This window comes from Acartia tonsa, chromosome 12 (assembly GCF_053477335.1).
Source record: "Acartia tonsa isolate MP-2025a chromosome 12, ASM5347733v1, whole genome shotgun sequence".
Lineage (NCBI taxonomy): Eukaryota > Metazoa > Arthropoda > Copepoda > Calanoida > Acartiidae > Acartia > Acartia tonsa.
The window spans coordinates 43939460-43961438 of NC_137271.1; the positions used below are offsets into that span (position 1 = coordinate 43939460).

Below are 21979 nucleotides of genomic sequence, written 5' to 3' on the forward strand. Positions count from 1 at the left end.
TCTTTCATTTATGAGTTTATGTATCGGATGTAGGTAATCATGTAAACGTGCATTAAAAGAAACAAGCGTTTCTTACAAACAAACAAAGATGACTTGAAGAGTGTCTACACTTCAAGTCATGATAAATCTAATTACCTTTTAAGCATTAGAGCTATCTCTACTGGCGTATGACCGTACTTGTTCTTTACATCAACCTTAGCTCCACATTCAAGTAATAACTTGCACATTTCTGCATGGTTGGCCTATACAGTTAAGATAGATAGATAAAAATATGAATGAAGGAATAAATTGATAGTTGGGTTGATTGATTTATGGATGATGTATAGACAGATGGATTGGTTGATAGATAGGTGGATAGCGATTAATAGATACATAAATGGTTAAATAAATTAATGGATAGATAAATGGATAATAAATAAATAGATAGATAGATGATTGAATATTAAGATATAGATGGATAGATGAATAGATATTTATAAATAAATGAATAGATGTATTGATACATACATGCATTGCATAAGTAGAAAAATGGGATCAACTGCAGTTCATGGTAAAATATTGCTGGTAACAAATGCTTCCTGTTTGCATTATTACAAGGTTCCTGGATCTAGCATAACAATAAATATTTCTGGAACCACTAATGTTTTACTTTTCTGGTTGCCGGCAACTTATGCATAATCCTGGCCACTGCCAGGTTTGAAATAGTCCTTATTATATATGGATATTAAGAAAAACAGTTAAATGTATATATAAAGATCCCATGCTCCTATTCCCTTCTCCCACCTGTATTAGGAATCAAGCTACTGTCCCTTTTTAATCATTGCTGTTTACCCCCTACGAAATTGTGAATTAGGCAATGGGGTAAAAAATCCTGTAAGCCATTAACCTTCTTTTAATGCTGGTAACAATAATAGAATTGCAAATTGCCAGCTAACAGGAATATAGGATTTAGGGGAATATTCGTCCTGCTGGTTCCAGCAACCTTGTAACAATGCCAGGAACCAGGAATATTATACCAGCAATATTTTACCATGAACGACAGTTGATCCGATAGATGAATACGAATGGAAAGATAGATGGATGGATAAAGATACCTCAATAGCTGCATGCAGAGGAGTATTTCCATTCACTGAATTCTGTATATTTGGATTTGCCCCAGCACTTATTAAACACTTTACTCTAGTAATATTGTAAATCAGACTAATTTTAGAAATTCTATTTCAATATACTGGTTGCTGCGTCCCTAGAGGAATTATTTATAAAAGCACAAAAATAGCCTAAAACCATCCTAAGACTTAAATGGCCTAAAACTATCCCGGGACCTATGTGAAGGTTCTCTACAATGTAGTATCTAATCGGTTCAGCGTTAAGTGAGATCCTTCGTTACAGACAGAAAACTTACTAATTTATAATAGGAAAAGCAAAATTCTCAACGAAGAAAGAAAGAACGGGCAAATAGGTATACAACAAAAATATACAGTAAACTCTTGGTAATATTTCCCATAAGAATTGGGTAACATTTATTTATTATCAATAGCCCAATCCCGGGAAACCAGTGATAATTTGACTAAGGTTCAGTAGGGATTATGCCAGGGAAAAGGGAATGTGATTCTGACAAACAATTCTAAAGGAAAATTTCCCCACAACCCACTTCTCTTTTTTCTCCCCCTTCTTACCCACTCCCCTTCAGTTAAAAACATTTTTTGCTCCAACTTTCCTCCAAAAAATATTAAATTTTATTTTTTAAACAGTAAAAAACAAGGGGGAGTTTCAGACAGTATGAATAATTACTAATACACTTTTTTTTTTTGGGGGGGGGGGGTGATATAAAATTGTAAAAGTCTAATTTTGTTTCCTGGTTAATTGTCCAAGGCCAGCCTCATGCACCATATAGTCGCCAAGTTCTGTTTGGTTCAACCCATGATTTCCTCCGCACAAGCTTAGGATCTTAAAATCATAGATTCATTTGTATAAAAAATTTGTTTTTATCCAGGAATATAGGGATTGAACAATGTATACAAAATTAACTTTTGACTGTCTTGAACTTTGGGCAATAGAAACAATAAAACCTTCTTATTTTGGCTAATTTCAAAGACTTTGGGCAATGCCGCTAAAAAAAAACATTCTACTAGCAGACAAAGCTTGTTGAAGAAAAAAATATACACAAACACTATCAGACAATTGTTCAATTTAAACCAATTAAAATTGAATTATATTACACTGGAACTCAAAGTCTTTATTTTGTTTACCATCATTGAGAATGTGTATCAATTAATTTATCCCTGCTATTAATGTAAATACTTATTGGAAGTTTGGGAAATATATTTCCAGTATGGCTTCGAAAACGACTAATATCCGCTGGATAAGAACCGGTTCTCAGTCATACTGAAAAATCATGTATAGCATCGTATTACAGACAATTTTTCATAAAAAAAAGTTTGTTAACCCGGGTTTCGGTCCCTCCAGGCGAACAAAACTGGTTATAACCTTATAATTTGTCATTTTAATATCCACAGAAGCTGCCTATAACATTATGCGATAAAAAACTATAGACAACATCCCAGTTAAATCTGGACGGACAAGCAGATTTATAGAAAAGCTTCACATGACACATGACTTACCCTGACACAAGCTTCTTGTCCAGTCTTGACAGCACACATCAAGGGTGTGTCATTGTTGTAGTCCCTAAAATCATTATAATTTGTAAAGTAACTCATTTCGTAATAATTTGAATATTTACTTTAAAAATATAGCTCAATAGTAACCAACCAAACTTCTTCACACTTATTATAGTTGATCGAACCAACTAACACTTATGTATTAAAGCTTTGCTGATAAAAAAAATAACAAATATAATATTTGTATAAAAATAACCTGGCATGAACGTTTGCTCCTCTTTCTAACAACCATTTGATTATTGTCTGCTTTCCTGAAAGTTATAAATTTTCTACATTTTAGTAACAAGTCTCAAAGGCTTAACCATTCTGTCTTTCTCTTCATCTAGCTTAAATAATAAAATAATAGTAGGACATTTATTTTTATGTTTAATAGCAGTGAAGGAATTCCAAGCTTTTTATTTTTGAGGAGAAAATACACAATATCATTAGGGGGATTAGTAAAAGTTTGGGGTTGGGATGCACCCACCTCAAAATTTTACCCTAGGGGTTAACTTTACAAGAGGGGGTTTTTACCCCTCTAACGCCTTCTTTACACTCCACCCTTGGACGTCCTTGTTAGCAGTCTTTTCTAAAGATTTGGAAAATCTAGAAAATCATCATTAAACCAGCCTACTTCATTTTATGCTTACTAACCTTGAGAGGCCGCAATATGGAGGGCAGAACGACCGTCATAATCCACAGAATTCATATCAGCCCCGCGAGCCTCCATCAGCTTCAGTTTGTTCACATCTCCCAGGTGGACAACTAGTAAATACACAACAAGATTAGTTTTCATGTAACTGATGCCTTTTTGTAATGGAAACAAGGTTGACAACATCAATAAAAACGAAGCTCTGAAATGGTAGGACAAACGAACATTAACACTTGTAGAGTGTAAGGACTGAATAATCAAGATATAAATGTATAAAAGTCGAAACAAAACTGTAAGTAAATTTTTTGAAAATGCTGCTTAATTAAAGTAAAATGTGGATATAAACAGACACACACAATGACAGACATCCTTTTACTGCATGGAAGTACTAGAATTTATTTCCTTGTATTTATTTGAAACCGGTAGATTACAACCGGTCTTCATCAATACGAAAAAATGTCTAACATCGTATTATAATAAGTTTTCTACGAATATAAAAATGTACCTAAACCCCGAACCACTTCATTATGCAATCTACATTTTCCTGGATATTTTGTCTACGGTAGTCCATAAGTGTACAGCTTTACAGTACATTGTTTCTATTTGTTAAAGCAACACGTATGATAAAAGAAAAAGATTCTTTTTAAAGTAAAATGCTTATATTTCAATCAAAATCTATATTTTTTTTATTTTTTACTGATCCACGTCATTATGCAAATCAAAAGAAAATCAATGAGAAAACGTTTGTTTTGTTCTTTTCTCCACTTTTAAAAAATGATTCTGATAAAATAACAATTTTTAAAGGGATTTATGCATTAATTATAATGAAAAACAGTTTCAGGTAGATTTTAATGATTTTTCTAAATAAGAAATAATTGAAAAAAAGAAATTCTATCCTTATCACTTTAGAGGACAGCTGCTGACCCCCAGTCTTATGGATGAAGCTAAATACATGTTAAAGATAAAAATTACCCTGAAAAGTATATAAAAATGTTTTTTGATGTGTTAAAAAAAAACATTTTAAAATCTTGATTTTGAGGATGATGGCCTTTAAGATGCTCTTACTGGTGGTGAAGGTGAGCTAAATGTTATCTAAGTACATGACCATTACAACAACTTGTCTATTAACCTATGTACCATTTTTTGTAGTCATAGCAGCCTCCAGTGGAGCCTCTCGACATGAAATATAACCATTATCTAAAAACTACATTATTTACTTTATGAGTTTTAGTAATTAAAATTGCAATTTTTTTCTTTTTTAATATTGCTTGGCTGGAGGCTGCTATGACTACAAAAATTGGACCATAGTTCAATATATAAGTTTTCTTCAAGGGCATGCACTTTGATAACATTTAGCTCACCATCACCACCAGTAAGAGCATCTTAAAGGCCATCATCCTCAAAATCAAGATTTTAAAATGGATTATTTTAACACATCAAAAAACATTTTTGTATACTTTTCAGGCAAATTTTTATTTTTTACATGTATTTAGCTTCATCCATAAGACTGGGGGTCGGCAGCTGTCCTCTAAAGTGATAGGGATAGAATTTCTTTTTTTCAATTATTTCTTATTTAGAAAAATCAATAAAATCTACCTGAAACTGTTTTTCATTATAATTAATGCATAAATCCCTTAAATAATTGTTATTTTATCAGAATTAATTTTCAAAAGTGGAGAAAAGAGCAAAACAAATGTTTTCTCATTGATTTTCTTTTGATTTGCATAATGAAGTGGATCGGTAAAAAATACAAAAATATAGATTTTGATTGAAATATAAGCATTTTACTTTAAACAGAATCTTTTTCTTTTATCATACGTGTTGCTATAACAAATAGAAACTATGTACTGTAAAGCTGTACACTTATGGTCTACCGTAGACAAAATATCCAGGAAAATGTAGATTGCATAATGAAGTGGTTCGGGGTTTACAATCATAAGATTGAAACCTTTTTTTTGCCCGTGCCTTCGGCATCTCGGGGCTAAAAAAACTTGTTTTAATCTTATAATTGTACATTTATATCCGCGGAGAGCTGTTTATAATACGATGCGAGAAATAACTATTCTAATGTTTGGATCCAAGAGAAATGAAAATATTTATATAATCTCGCAACCTTGTAAAAAACTTAGACTGCCCAGTGCCCAACTCATTGCCCAATCAAATAAGAGGAAGAGTTCATTATAAAAAAAGTGTGACACAAAATCTTTTTAGAGACTATTGTTTTGGAGGTCACAATGGCCAAACAATTTACGAGAAAGCACTAAATGATCGAATTGACCAATAAATGAGTTCCCCTGTTATAATCTCCACGTATATTCTATATCTATTCGACTTGATGTGTAATCAAGTGAATGATTCACCATTCAATGTAATATGTGAATATTAACCTGAGCAGATCAAGGAGGGAAAGAGAACACTGTTGATATGTTCCATTTCTTCTGTTGTTGACAGGTTCATAGCCTTGGATACCTAAATATTTTAATCTTTTTTAAATATGTAATTAATAAAAGAACAGCTATTAATCGCATCGAATCATAGACAAGTTTCCACGGATATTAAAATTAAAAATTATAGATTAAAGTTTTTTATTTTAATATTGTCTGTAATTCAATACTATACATGATTTTTCAGTATGATTGAGAACCGGTTCTACATCACTGGATATTAATCGGTTTCAAAGCCATACTGGAATATCTATTACTAATGAAAAGTGCTTAGTAAGAATTAAATAATATCTCGGAGTTTTAAGTTGAGAAAATATGTATGCTGATTATTAACATAAGGCTTTTTATGTTTAAAAGGGTATTTCCAATTTTTGTATTCAGTCGCTGCCACCAGCTACTATATTAGCGGCTATGGTATTTTTAAAAAAAAAATTGGCCGCTAAATAGTAAAACACTAGCTTTTCGCTGAGGCAGCTGGATCAGTAAAAAAAATATTTAGAAGGCAAAACTAACTAAACTTTAGCATTTCCAGGCTCTAAAATTATCAGGAACTAGTGGCTTCGCCCCTAGCCTCTAGGGGCTTTGCCCCTAGAGGTATAATTACTTCTTCTATTACTTACCCAGCAGAACGGATCACAAATTTTCGCACCTACCCAGCAGGAAAACATTTTGTGATTAAATTCGCAAAATTCGTAAATTTCGTAAAATTCGTAAATTTCGTAAAATTCGTAAAATTCGTAAAATCGTAAAATTCGTAAAATTTATAGAAAAAAAAATGGGGGGGGGATTTTTTTGTTTTTTGGGGGGTTGGGGGTGTCCCACCCCCCAAGAAAATAGCTTAAAACCACCGCAGGACCAATAGGTATATACCCTGAAGAGTAGAATCCAATCGGTTCAGTGGTTACTGAGATCTTAAGGGACAGACAGACAGACAGACAGACAGACGGACAGACGGACAGACGGACAGACATCAAGCTACTTTGTATTATAGATAAGATAAAATAACATTTGGGGGTCAGATAAAAAGTTCGTCATTTCTACGAAGCGTTGCCCCCCAAAACAACGAAAAGATTTTGTGGTTTATTTTTGAATTAATTACAGCTGACTAATTATAATTGAAGCTTCCCTAAAAAGCAAGATTTTAAATTTCTCATGCACTTTTAAACTGTATGAGTTTTAAGGTAAATTATTGAATGAGTAAATAGCATAAGTTTTTTTAACCAAATATCAAAAACTTGAAAAATTAGGTATGGATTGTTTTATGTGTATATTGTTTAAAGAATATTTAGATATAATATTAATTATCTAATAATTGTTGTATGTATAATTCAAATTTTAAAAAAAGTGTTTTTAAAAATATTTGTGTTTTTTTTTGGTATCTATAAATATCAACTGCTTTTATAAAACTAAATATATCTATCCAAATTTCATTTTGGTTTTATGTCAAAAAAAAGATTAAAGCACTCAAACTATGAACAAGTTAAGCCTATAAGGACAATTCTAATGAAAAGGCATTCAAAAACTCAAAAGCTAGGGTCGGATATTTGCACCTAAAAAGTATTCATCCATATATTCAAAAATATAAAAATAAGCTAAAGATTTTTTTTAAATTGAAGGAATATAACCAAGGACGTCCAAGCTTTTTATTTGAGGGGTGGAAGTAAAATATTAAAAATAAAAAACATTAAGGATGCTGTTTAGTAGGGGGGGGGGGGGTATTTTTATTAACAAATAGGCAAGGACGTTCAAGCTTTTTTATTTTGGGGAGATCAAAATTTTTGGACGTCCATGAATATAACTACATATATTTTTAGGTGCTATTTCCTCCCCCTGGGGGGAAAAGCACACAGTTTCAACTATGCCTGTTCTAGTATGTCCAGATGATTTTTCCCATAGAAGTTTTTCATCACCTTTTAAAAGCAATATTTCATAAATATTTTTGGATATCTTATTATTTGGGATAGGCCGGATACCCGGCCATTTTCAATATCCGACCGGATACCGGATATTGAAACTATCTGGAAATAGAATATCCGGCTGATTTATAATGCCAGATATCCGGCGTTGGCCAGATATCAGTCCGGATACCGGATATCCGGCATTAGAAATCAGCTTGATACCCGGTATCCGGCCAAAAAAGTATCCGGCCCAACCCTTCTCATTATGACAAAAAAATTCTTAGCCTTGCGGATTCAAAATAAACCTTAACACATGAACACAAGATTTTTAAAATTTCCCCTCAAATCAAAACAGACCAACGGACCAAATAAATTGTATACTGGATGGATGGTCTTTAGCGTTACGGACGGACAAACAAAGTGATATATAGAGTAGCTTTACTACTCTACAATTCCTAGCTATTTTGTACTTGTCTGTAACTCCCTTGTTTATAAACGACTTTTAAAAATCTCTAAATTTGAATTAAAGTCCTACCTCATCAATGATATTCAAGTCTTTCTCGTAAATCTTTTGAACCTCTTGTGTCTTGGGATTTACTGTTTCAAACTGGAGGGTCATTTCACCTACAAAAAAAGGTAAAATTAAAGGGTCATGTAAAGGAAACGAAGTTGCGGGTTTCGTCGTATTTTCACAGTAGCTTTTCTCCTATTTCTAGCACCTGCAGGGGGAACTAACTGTGAAAATACGACGAAACCCGAAACTTCGTTTCCTTTAAATTAGGATACGTCATAAACAAAATTGAGAAGGGGAGCTGGGAATTGGAGGTGCTATTCTTTAGAAGCTACATTGTAAAGGACAACCATATCGGTTCAGCGGTTAGCGCGGGATCCTTTGATTTAGATAGACAGATGTTCAGAGAAGCCAAAAAAAAGAAGATGATTAAAGTCCCTCAACAGATTATGACGTCCTACGATAGAATAGCCAATGAGAGGCCAGTATACACTTTAATTGACCAATGGTAAAATATATTCTGGCCTCTCATTGGTTATTTTATCGTATGACGTCATAATTTGTTGAGGGATTATAATCATCTTCCAAAAACACAAATCTACCTCTGATGGACATCTCCATAACATTATTGGGGGGGTTGGGGGTGTCCGACCCCCAAGAAAATTGCTTAAAACCACCACAGGACCAATAGAGTAGAATCCGATCGGTACAGTGGTTACCGAGATCTTAAGGGACAGACGGACAGACACACGGACGGACAGACATCATTCTACTTTGTATTATAGATAAAAGCAAAAAAAGGCATTAATCTACCTCTGATGGACATCTCCATAACATTTCTCTTCTTTTCAGTATCCCACTCGTCCTGAGAAAGGGGGAGGTGGTAGGTTGTGCTAAAATTCCGTAAAGGTGTGAGTTTTAAGGCTAAAAAACAGTAGTAGAGCGATAATATTCACTAAATATGTGTATTCCTTGTTGAAAAGAACTATAGAATTTTTTTTAAAGTTAACATAAATCGTTTTACTACTGTTTTTAAGCCTTAAAACTCACACCTTTACGGAATTTTAGCACAAACTACCTCCCCCTTTGTACGTTGTTTAAATGGATAGTTGCATCCAGCGCATTTCACAAGTTGAAAATTAAATTATTCTTTTTTTGGAATATGATAATAATACTAAATTAGTAATAAAGGTATTCTTGACAAAAATAAACATTGGATTGTAAATTACACTGGAACCCATAATTTTCTAACAATCTAATTCTTTGTAACAAAAACTTTGGGTACTTTTATTGAATTTTGAATTGTTGGTTCAAAACTAGCAGTGCACAAACTTTTCAACCAACAATATAATCTAGATATATCAAGGTTAATTTTGTTCATCATAATTTAGGATGTATATTAATTAATCGTCCATTGTCTTATCCCTCAGGATCTCTGACTATAGTCTACTACTATAATACTACCGAGAAAGAATAGTTATTTATCGCATCGTAATATTGACAGCTTTCCGCAGATATTAAAAATAAAAAGTTTTGGAGGGCCAAAGTCCCTGGATAACAAAAGTGGTATGAATTTTGTGATTTTTATTTTAACATCCGTGGAAAACTGTGTTTAATACGATGCTATATATGATTTTTAAGTATGGCTGAGAACCGATTCTGATCAAGCGGATATTAATCGGTTCCGAAGCCATACTGGAAAAATATTTCTTACCTTGCCCAGGATGTAGGATAACTTTGTAAGCGCAGCCTCTGGGGTTATATCACTTCCCTGCATTTTCATTTCAATAACAAACAAGGACAAAAGTATCAGGTTTGTGTAGGAATATAATTCATCTTTGTGTGTTTTCCTTCAGAGTGCCTATCGAGCTCTAAAACCCGTATTTTTTTTAAGTTGTAACAAACAAAAAATTAAAACATATGAATTTTTTTTTTCCTTACCTTTCTCAAAGTAGACTTTAACTTTATACCCCTTTAAACAAAAGCATGTGTCATACCAGGTATAAGGTAAAACTAACAAGCGAAAAAATCGAAAATGATATTTGGGGGGCAGATGGAGAGGTCGTTAATTTTACTATGTGTTGCCCCCCAACGACATACCTATAGGTTTCGTGATTTTTTCCGAATTAATTTCGTTGTTGGTATAAGCTGGTATCATACACCCTTTTATAACTTATTATAAAATTTTTTGAGGGGGGAGGGAGGATGTATGAAATTTCATAAGGGTTATCAATTTTGATTGAAATGCTAATTTATTCCTGAATAACGCCAACATCAATGAGGGCCTTGCCAGTCTCGTAATCACCCGTCACAGCTCCGTGTGAACACTGAAATAATTGGGGATGCAAATATACCGCTTTGTGAACAACTTTAAAATACCAACAAGTCAAAATGATAAAATAGTTTCCTGACTGGGAATTGTTGACATATTTTCTTGTAACAGGTTTTGTTTAAAACAGATTTAAAGTGTTAATCCATTCCCAAATCCCGTAAGCATTTTTTGCGAAGTTTCTTGAATTAAAAGCTTTATTGTTATCAAACTACCAATATTTTATCAAATGTACTTAATGCACTTTTTGGCTGTTTTAGCATATGATAATCTTAATTGCTTCTAACATCTAGACATTTCTACATGGTCTACGTAAGGCAAGTGATAAATTAAAATATCTAACATTTCATTTTTGCGTCAAAGAGTTTAAGTTACTAAATACATAACTAAGACAATTTGTTACTTCTATTTAGCACTGCAAGACCTCCCACCTCTACCTTATTTTAAAATTACATTGAAAGTTAGCCTAAAGTGATAAACAGTCAAACAGAAAATTAACCCCCAAATATTCAATTCAATAAAATCAAGAGCATTAGGTTATCAATGCTCATCAAGGTTCTTTGAGTGAAAGCACCTTAATTCTAGGACTCCTTCCTACCTGTGTGCAGGAAATGACAATAACACCGTTGTCGGTTGCTTTCTTGATGGCCTCTATGATGTCTTTTCTATACAGAGGGTAACCACATATTTACAACACACAAAAGTAGTATTACAAATATATTTAATCTGTAAAAGTATCAAAATTGGAATAGATATTGATCTGATTACTCCTTCTGTTTATTACAATGAGTGGATGAAATGTTTGGATACTCAACTTAATGAACCAACCAATCAAAGTTCAGTGAAAGTTGCTTCATAGTTTTAAAGCTAACATATAAGAACACGTTATTTCAAAACTTTGGGGACTAGTGCAATCAAAAGCCCAATGTCCCCTACCCTCCTTGTCTGTTTGACTCTCTGTTTTGAAAATTTTTTTCAATTATAATTATTATGATTTAGAGGTTCTATAGTCCCACAAACTTAAACAGACAAATAAAATTGACATGAAAGGGATAGTTTCACGAAATGCATTTGAACTTAATTTAGTGAACCGCATATTTTTTCCAAGTTAATTGGTTAAACTACATTTATATGGCATATATTTGAAAGAATTTCAATTTTCTACCACGTAGTTTTTAACATATCAAGACTTTAAAATCGTCTTTTTAAATTGCATATATCACAAAAAGACGATTTTCAAGTCTTGATATTTTCAAAACTACGTGGTAGAAAATTGAAATTCTTTCAAATATATGCCATATAAATATAGTTTAACCAATTAACTAGCAAAAAATATGCCAAAAAAATGCATTTGAACTAAATTAAGTTCAAATGCATTTCGTGAAACTACCCCTTTGATAGTGAATTGGAGTGTTGAATCTATATTATGACAAAAAAGCATCTGCACAAAATTATTTGCAGTTGTAAAAATGTCAGGTATCCTTCCTGTTAGAGGGCATGTTTCCAGCACCATAACATTGTAGAACAACTCCCTTAATATAGGTTAATATTATTAGAATTAAAAGAAAAAATTTCAACAATCCTTAGGTATAATAAATTATCTTTATGTCTGTCTTTTTGTCTGTACCGAAGGATTTCGCTAACCGCTGAACCGATTGGGTTCTCCTTAACAGGGTAGCTTCTCAAAGGCCTCTAGTGGCGTAGTCGTTAGTCCTTACAATAAAGTAAAAGGATATAAGTCCGTGTATCTGTCTGTGTGTGTGTACCGAAGGATCTCGCTAACTGCTGAACCGATCGGGTTCTCCTGAACAGGGTAACTTCTCATAGGTCCTGGGAAGGTTCATTAATATTTTGGGGGAGGGTATCACCCCCCCCCCCCCAAGAGAAATTGCCTCTAGAAAAATATAAAAATTAGAGGATTTTTTGTACTGTAACTTTATTTGTCCTTACTTAATTAAAAAGTTTTACAGGTAAAAAAAAGCGATTCCATATATACAGAGTGAGGCATAATACCTTTATGGGAGGATTAAGAAAGTGTTGTACAGTATCTGTCCTAATGGAAGGAAAAAGTCGGAGTAGGACAACATCTCTGCACATATTTTCTTGGACTCGCATAGCAGCTATGCTCCCAGATCTCCAAATAGACCTAAATAATGGGATAATAATATCGAGCAGTTGCGAAACAAAAGCCTCTTTTATAAAGATAATGTAAACTAGACCGTATCAAAAGATTTAGTCTACATATTTAATTAATCATTTTCATTTTACTATCCTCGGAAATCAGTCAATAATACGATAGGATAAACAAGTATTTTTGTATTTGTATATGATTGGCTGGTCATTCAGCTGTAAAAAATTTCGACCAATAAAAACAAAATAAAACAGAACCTGTAGTCAACGGTGATGTTAATACCCACAGTAGCCAGGGGTTGACAATTTGGACTCTCAAATGCATCCAGGGAACCTGCGCTCACCTGGAATTTTAATAAGAATAACATCATCCATAAAACATAGATCTATAGTTTAGATGTATATACAAACAACTACCTCCCTTCCATTTTCAAAGATCTTTTTCGTCTGCCTCTAAATTATTTTCTGCTACTTGGCTGTGTTAATATAAGCGACACCATTGGTTAATTTTCAATGGCCCAATAGAAAGGTTGCACAAGGCAGTTGCGATAGGGAGATTCAGTTATTAAACCCTTTCTCCCTCTAGTGTATTACTCTAATGTCCATAACAACAGTATCATTCAATATGTACAAGGCCTATAATGTTCCATATTATTTACTCACTGTCTAAAGGGATAAGACAACAGCCGATAAAATCAAATGATGTACATCCCAAATGATAAAACATAAAATTACCCCTCCTGTAGATTACATTCAGTTGTTGAAACGTTTCAACACTCAACCTAATGAACCAACCAGACAAAATCAAATAATGTCCCAATAGTTGTTAATAAACAGCCCAATGCCCCCTCCAGAAAATATTGGAAAAGCAGGTCAGGGCAAATAAACAAATAAAATTCTTACCTTAATCGTTCTATTTCCTCTCATAAGTTTGTGATTGAAGTATACGGTAACTTCTGGTATGTTGTAGTTTCCAGCTGCACATAAAAAAAAGATAAAAAATAAAATAAAAAAAATAATAATAAAAACATGGTTAATTAAGTTTATCTTGTTTATAAGTCTTAGGAATTATTGGAAATATAAAAAAACAATAGGTAGAGAATTAGGGCTACATCAACAAATAAATCCATTTTTTAGGAATCTTCCTGTGTTACTTGGCACTTTATTACACTCCATTTCATACCAAATATTGAACAAATTGACCAATAATAAAGTTACCCAGAATAAGAGCTCCAACAAGGTTGTCTCTGCCATCTGATCTAGTCTCAAACAATGGGATCTGAGAACCTGAATTGATCAATTAATCATTCAAAACTTTTTCCAGTATGGTATCGAAACCGATTAATATCCGATTGTTTACAACCGGTTCACAACCATTCTGAAATTATAATAACATATTTAGTTTCGTATTACAGACAATTTTCCGCGAATATTAAAATAAAAATCATTTTGTTGTTGAGATTAAGGTTTTATTTGCAATTCTAAGTAAATAATTTATACATCTCAAAAATACATCCTGAAAGGCTACAACAACATACATCTCAAAAATACATCCTGAAAGGAACCAACTTGAAAAGCAAATCTTGCTTGAACCTTGTACATGCTCCTTATTCATATGATAATGCCATTAATTAGGGTGGCTTTATATTGAACATCTGCCAAAACTCTAGACTAGGGATTAGAATACACTAGAGGGAGAAATGGTATCTCTCCATCACAACCGTCTTGTGCTTCCTTCCTATTGGGTCACTGAAAATCAACCAATGGATTTGCTTTTATTAACACAGCCAAGTAGCAGAAAATAATTTAGAAGCAGAGGAAAGAGGTCTTTGAAAAATGAAGAGAGGTAGTTGTCTGTATATACATCTATACTATAGATCTGTTGGCTAGGGTGTAATAACTTCCACGAGAATTGCGGGTCAGCTTGTAATGTAACATAATACATTCAGCTGTTCGCGAAGCTAGCAAAGCTAATGTTGGCGGACTTCCTATATCAGTTGAAATGAATCTCAACATCAGAGAACTCAGGCTACATAAGCAATATAACAATCAAATTGTGTTGTTGTTTATACCTGTAACTATAACCGTTTTGCCCAGATTTTCAAGCATGAAAGATAAAGCAGAAGCAGTGTAGGCAAGAGTATCTGTCCCATGCATAATAACAAACCTATAATAAAATTATTTTGAAATTTTTAGCTATTACAACAAAAGAAAGTTTAAAATTAGTAAAAAATCAGGAAAGAGGTATAACCAACAAGCGGAATAAATCTAAATTAATATTTGGGGTGCCGTCAATAAAGGCCGTCAATTCTACTATGTGTTTTCCCCCTAACGACAGCTGGAAAATACTTACAGGTTTAGAAATTTTTTAAGATTAATTTCGTTGTTGTTATAAGCAGGTAGAAAATTAATTGATAGAACTTTAAACAAGTAGAAAAATGGCAATAAATATTGAAAAAGAATAAGCATGAATTACCGAAGTTACAAATTAATATAATAATGAACATATCCCCTAGCCCCCATAAAAATCTAAGAAAAATCTTGACAAATTAACAGATAACCATAATACAGTGTGTTTTTTTTATGAGAACTTTTTTGAAAGCAATTTTACCCCACTTATAGTTATCAGAATTTAATGATTAATGTCTTATTTTCTTCGTTTTTTAATGCAATTAATAGAACACCAAAAAAATATATTTCAGTTTTATTTAAAAAGTTTAGTAAAATCTAAAATTCAAAACTTAGGTATCAACATCTAAAAATGGTTTTAGCGCATTTTTCTTATGCCAAAAAAAATTGAATTTTCTGTAGTCGACTTTGGGGGGCCAGTACTCCCTCCCTGGTTGAGATATGACCTTCAAACTTTGATATGTTCTAGTACATGTCCTTGATAGTGTCTGTATACATTTTTAGCTCTATATCTCAATAGTTGAAGTGTTTGGCAGCCATTCTTGCAAATGATTGAATATTTGAGCATAAGAAAAATGCGCTAAAACCATTTTTAGATGTTGACACCTAGGTTTTGAATTTTTTATTTTACTCTACTATTTTTATAAAAACTAAAATATTTTTTGTTGTTTTATTAATTGCATTAAAAAACGAAGAAAATAAGCCATTAATCATTAAATTCTGATAACTATAAGTGGGGTAAAATTGCTTTCAAAAAAGTTCTTATAAAAAAAACACACTGTATAAACAAAATATTTTGTTGATCAAACTATTGGGAATTAAAACTTATATGTAATTTATTTATGTAAATACATACCCATCATATTGAAGATATGAAGATCTGATGTCATTGGCCATTTGAAGCCAATCGTCCATAGTCATATTGCTGATGAAAACAGACAGTTGTTAGAATTTTTAATTACATTTTATGAGAACAAAAAGATTTCTATGTCTGTCCTTAAGAGACATACTTATCAGGTATATTATGATCTAAAAAAAGTAATATAATCCAATTTAACAGAAACAAGGATGACAACATCCATAAGTAGCGAAGCTCAAAAACGTTGGATGAGCATCCAGAAAAAATAAACTATACAGTAGCTTCTTAAAAAATAAACATTAAAATCACGAAACCTTTTAACATTTATAACATGAAATTCTAGGTATCGATCTAGCACCCCAAGAAAATCATAAAAACTTAAAAATCTAGGAATCGAACTAGCACCCCAACCAATGAGCAAATCTCAATCTAACTTGATAGAAGTGTGCAGAATTTGAACTTATTTAATCCCTGAAAATTTCAGCCGTCTATCTTGCATAAGAGTCGAGAAAATCATAAAAACTTAAAAAATGTAGGAATCGATCTAGCACCCTAATCAATTGACGAATCTTAATGAAACTTGGTGAAAATATGAAGGATGTTAACTTATTTAATCCCTGAAAATTTCAAGCGTTTATCTTGAATAGGAGCCGAGAAAATCATGTTTCCCCCAAAACGTTTCAGACGGACGGACAGACGGACATTTCAAATTAAAGAGTAGCTTCGCTACTAAAAATATTTAATTTAAATAACATCAAATTGCTGCAAAATAGGATACCTAATATTAAGCTTGTATAGAAAATAGAGGAGTATGTTAACAGAAAATTTTCACTTATTTTCCAGAATCATGATCCATAGTCCTTGCAAAGTCTTTTTTTTATAAAAATTCTAACAACCATGCCTAGAATCAAGTAGTGGGTCATATTCATCAATAGTGTACACAACTCTTTTCTTTCCAGGCAGGGTTGGCAAAACAAGGGGCAGCTTTTCCTGGAATAATATTAGCAATTATTTGATTATGCTCTATGTCTATCTATAAAAACTGGTTAAAAACCCAGTGAAAAAAGGGATTTAATCCATTAAATTTTCTAGTATAGTTGTAAAGCTGTGTAAAATCTATACTAGAGTTTAGTAAAAGCATCTGATTATAATACATATCTGTACATTACAATGTGTATGAAACAATTTGTAACGCAAAAAAAACTTTATATCTAAATACTTGTGAGTTGATAATGAAATATACCTAATAGAAATAAATATTATCTTTGCCTATGTTGTTATGTTTATACATTTTTGTATGATTAACTGATAACTGTTACAATAATAATAACTGTGAATTTGGATAATTTCGAATTATAAGTGTTGTCTTAAATTCTTAATTAGGTACCTTAGTTGTAGAGCCCAAAAATCTATTTCTAGCATATTCTTCATCATGCATGGTTATAATCTGTCTGATTTTTGCCTCCAACATGTTTGGCTGAAATAAAAAAATGTAAAATAGTTGTGTTTCTTGTAATTCATTGGAAGGAAAAAGTTATGTAGATTAATCAACCCTTATACATTCTACTTTCCTGGTTGATTTATATGCTAGTAATTTTAATACCTGGGGCCCGGGGGGCCAGGGCTCCATCAGAATTTCTCATCATACCAATAGTATCACTAGTATACAGATCTATCTATCTTAATATCTGGAGGGCCAGGGCTCCATCAGAGTTGCGCATCATACCAATAGTACCACAAGTATACAGATCTATCTATCTATCTTAATACCTGGGGGGCCAGTGCTCCATCAGAGTTTCTCATCATACCAATATGTACCACTAGTATACAGATCTATCTATCTTAATACCTGGGGGGCCAGGGCTCCATCAGAGTTTCTCATCATACCAATAGTACCACTAGTATACAGATCTATCTATCTTAATACCTGGGGGGCCAGTGCTCCATCAGAGTTTCTCATCATACCAATAGTACCACTAGTATACAGATCTATCTATCTTAATACCTGGGGGGCCAGGGCTCCATCAGAGTTTCTCATCATACCAATTGTACCACCAGTATAAAGAACTAAAAAAATCAAGGTCTATTATTTCTTAAAATTTGTTTATCAAATTAAAAAAAAAGGATTATTTTGAAGCACTAAGTCTACCTAAGAAAATTCTTTAGACTAAAAAAGGGCATTTGATTGAAGTATTCATAGAAGCCAAAAAGAAGTGTATTTGAGGATATCCGGCAGATTACGGCAGAAGTAGAAATAGTTTTCTTCATAAAATGGTGTTTTATTATATAAAAAGGTGCTCCTTCGTCCGAGCAATTAATCCAATAAACTATTTCTACCAATTGACTTACTTTAATTTAAGAAATAATGCTTTTAACAGTTTGTTATCAGGGATTTTAATTGTATAATATAAAAGATTATATTGCTGGATATTAGGATAAATAGTTTCAATATCCGGTATCCGGCCATATATTGAATATGGACCAATTCTAGTATGAACAATCATACTTTAGATTTTGAGTAGCTAGTCTAAAAAAGAACACAACTTACCAAGCACAGTTGATTCATTTCTGGAGTCAAGCTCAAGAGTTTTGGGAAATTCTGAAGTAGAAATCATTCTTTAAAAGGTCGAATTTGTTAATAACTTTTTTTGGTTAAAGTAAAAGTAAAAAAGGATGAGAACATCCATAAGTAGCGAAGCTAAAAATTATGGATAGATATCGAGAAAAAAAATTTTTAATATAGTATTTCATAGAAAGAAACTGAAATAAAATCAATTCATGAAACTTTTTTAAAAAGTATAATGGTCTTTTGAAGCATTAGGCTAATAAGAAAATATGAAAATCTAGGAATCGATCTAGCACTCAAATCAATAGCAAGTCGAGAAAATTACGAAAACCTAAAAGTATAAAAATCGATCAAGCACCCCAATAAATAGACAGATGGACAAAACAATGTATATATTAGATGAGCATATGTCATAGGAATCTTCACTTAAAATTATTAAAACTATACCAAATACATATGGATTGAAAAAAACTTCCAACCCCCACTCCCAAGAATAAACATGGAAAAAGAACGTTCATATTAAAATAGTTTAATGCATAATAAGACTAACTCCTATGTTCAATTTACTAAGGAATGTTATTTTAAAATAAAACTTACCAAAACTTTTAGAATGTTTGAGTGTTCTGACAATTGAAGCATCGTCGATCAACTTTCTTCTTGTGCGAGGGGTCATTTCTGAACATAATACCTATATATTTCTTTAGTTGTGTTTTCTAAAGATATCTTCCTACTTAGCAAACTAGCGGCTACGGTGGTTGCAGGTTCTCTTCACAAAATAGTTTAGAAATTTCCCGGGAGCTTTACTTTTAATTCGACTCACAGACAGAAAGACACACATCCTGCTAGTACTCTTGTACAAGGATTATCTATCTAGCACTAGGTCTTTATTCTATTAGTAGCGGTTACGCCCCTAGAGGCATCTAGGGGCACTTTAGGAGGATCGGAGGTAGATCTTGGCAACACAAATTTTTTCGGGGAAGGGGGAGATTTCTCTTGAAAGGGTGATGGTATCCTCCCCCTAAATCGTTATAAACCTTCACAGGACCTATGAAAAGCTACCCTGTAAAGAAAAACCATATTGGTTCAGCGGTAAGCAATATCCAATGGTACAGACAAACAGACAGACAGAGATGCTGTTACTATAATACAAGGATATCTAATTTCTATGAATCTAAACCTGGAGCAATGGCGGGTGCTATTTCTGGAGCAAGATCTTGATCCACTAAAGGATTCATCTCTTTCTCTTCCTGAAAACATAAAAATTCACTTAGGATTTCTTTGTGCTTTGCCTCAAAGTGAAGAGCGAGCACATAAACCCCCACCACATTATCTTGTTAAATATAAAATTTGAAACATATTGAGGGGGTGGTGTTGGGTGGCTTATTTTGTTATCCATCTACCTAAACTCAAAGGGCTAGTTGACTTGACTGTGATTCTACACTTTAAGAAATGCGCCAATTGAACATTGAATTGTTAACTTAAACAAGATGATGTTAATTTCCAAGTTTAAGGTATCCCCTGACCAAGGGCGTACAAGCTTTTTCATTTAGGGGAGGCGGGGGGGGGGGGGGATAAAAAATCAAACTTAATTTTTTTGTGGTTTTTTACGTCCAGACAAATCTAGAAAAGACATAACAGTAATAAAACTTATTTATAGATTAGCTGCGCTTCTTAAAATAAGCTTACATAAGCCACAGTAACTTTCGGTAAGGTTATCATTATAGAAAGATTTAAATCTAACTAACTTAGTATTCTTATCTAATTTGCTGATTATAAGAAACGAAGCAACTCTATAGTCTCTGTATAGTATGTACGTTCGACCGTATGTCAGTTACTTAAGAGATACAAATGAAAGTAATAGAGTTTTATTAAACCGTCAAAATTAACTTCCCCCTGATAAAAAATAATCATTAATGAGGGGGGGGGGAAGGGGTGGAAGTATTTTTATGTTTGGGGGTCAAATTCCTTCCCCCCCTCCCCACACTATTCAAAATAGCCTAAAACATCCCCAGAATTAATACAACAAATATTAAGAAACCGTAAATATTGTTATTGCTTCGTTGCTACATAAGGATTTAATTTGGTCAATTTTTAGCTGATTAAGAAATTGATAAGTTGAGAAGATAATTTGTATGTACTTTAAATGATATCATGATTGTAATCTAATATTGTATTTTTAACAACAAAACTTTTCGACTTTCAAGGTTGGCCAGTATGTCTTTAAAGGTTGATCTTGATCGTCAATCGTCGTTTATCTTTTAATATTTGTGTGGTGATTCTTGTACGAAAAAGGTATAATGTAGAAAGCCTTAGCAACTCTACCCATTGCTAAAAAATGGAGATTTCTAGATCGATTTGGGTACAATGTTATAAGCAAACAGCAACAGTAGGAACTTAAACATCTTTAATATGACGCCGCTTGGACATAAATGTATCAATTCATGTAGACAACTAGCGCGTTTTCTAATTTATTTTAATACTTACGATGGAGGGAGAGGGAAGGAAAAATTTGGCCGTTCCCGCCATTTTGAATCTTCTGTCAATTAGATTAAGGTCCATGACTAATGTTAAAAAAAACATAGGATTATTTTAAACTTAAGGATTCAAGTCTGTCCGCCTGTCTGTCTGTCAGTTCGTACGTCCGTCCGTCAGTCTGTCTATCAGTCTGTAACATTATGGGGGAAATGTACTTTTTTCGGCTGCTATCTAAGCTAGAAGGCTGAAACTTTTTGTCCACATTCCGATCGTTATAGAGCATAATTAACTATCCATGGCGGTCGGACTGCTTAGTGGCTGTACAAAAATATAGGTTTTGTCCATTTTGATTTAATAACAAAATTTAGTAAGTAATAAAAGTATTTTTTTGTTATTTTGAAGTTTCAAGAAAAATCAACATTTTCTTTATTTTTATTCTGCCATTGTATGCTTTGTAAAAAGTTATACTTTAGATATGAAAACGTCCTAACCTGTTGAAATCTGGAGAAAAACTAAAAAAACAATAAAAACAACTTTAGTCAAATTACCATGTTAATTAGGCATCTCAATTTTAACTTCATTTGACCTTAATAAAAACCACCGAAAAAATGCCTCTATTTTTAAAGTGATTATTTTATACAAGATTTTACTAACGGATACGTCCCTAGACTCCCAGGACGGAATTAATACCATAAAAAAACCTAGTTTTTACCACTTTTATGGTAAAATTTTACCAGCCTATACGATTTAAAAGGTGGTAAAATTTTACCGTAACCGTGGTAAAAACACTTTTTGTGGTACTTTCTCACGCTTTTTACCATCGATTTTTACCACAATTATCGGTAAAATTTTACCAGATTTCCGGTAAAATATTACCATTTTAGGACGCAAATTTATACCAGATTTTGACCAATTTTTACCACTTTTTTGGTAAAATTTACCGCAAATTTCTGTAAGATTTTACCGAAAAAGTGGTAAAACTGTTCAACACCTGGTAATATTTTTGCCCTAAATTGGTAAAATTTTACCAGAAATAGGGTAAATATGGT

General features: G+C 32.7%; 1 protein-coding gene across 5 annotated transcripts in view; it reads right to left on the minus strand.

The window, feature by feature from the left end:
• Positions 1–21979, minus strand: part of LOC145333790 (L-asparaginase) — a 41995-nt gene that overhangs the window by 399 nt on the left and 19617 nt on the right. Inside the window, exons 2-27 of one of the 5 annotated variants that reach the window (XM_080179023.1) lie at positions 20940–21016; positions 19633–19702; positions 19053–19130; positions 18438–18488; positions 17895–17956; positions 17277–17366; positions 16791–16879; positions 15887–15955; positions 14694–14788; positions 13840–13908; positions 13525–13598; positions 12880–12965; positions 12505–12637; positions 11977–12023; positions 11090–11156; positions 10420–10489; positions 9877–9932; positions 8976–9027; positions 8187–8275; positions 5697–5778; positions 3312–3422; positions 2875–2929; positions 2622–2685; positions 1856–1947; positions 1095–1179; positions 136–242 (exon numbers count right to left, since the gene is read on the minus strand). In XM_080179023.1, coding sequence (XP_080035149.1) covers positions 136–242; positions 1095–1179; positions 1856–1947; positions 2622–2685; positions 2875–2929; positions 3312–3422; positions 5697–5778; positions 8187–8275; positions 8976–9027; positions 9877–9932; positions 10420–10489; positions 11090–11156; positions 11977–12023; positions 12505–12637; positions 12880–12965; positions 13525–13598; positions 13840–13908; positions 14694–14788; positions 15887–15955; positions 16791–16879; positions 17277–17366; positions 17895–17956; positions 18438–18488; positions 19053–19130; positions 19633–19702; positions 20940–21014 — 2018 coding nt within the window. In that variant the 5' untranslated portion in view covers positions 21015–21016. The other 4 variants (XM_080179024.1, XM_080179028.1, XM_080179025.1 and 1 more) reach the window with 4 other exon arrangements.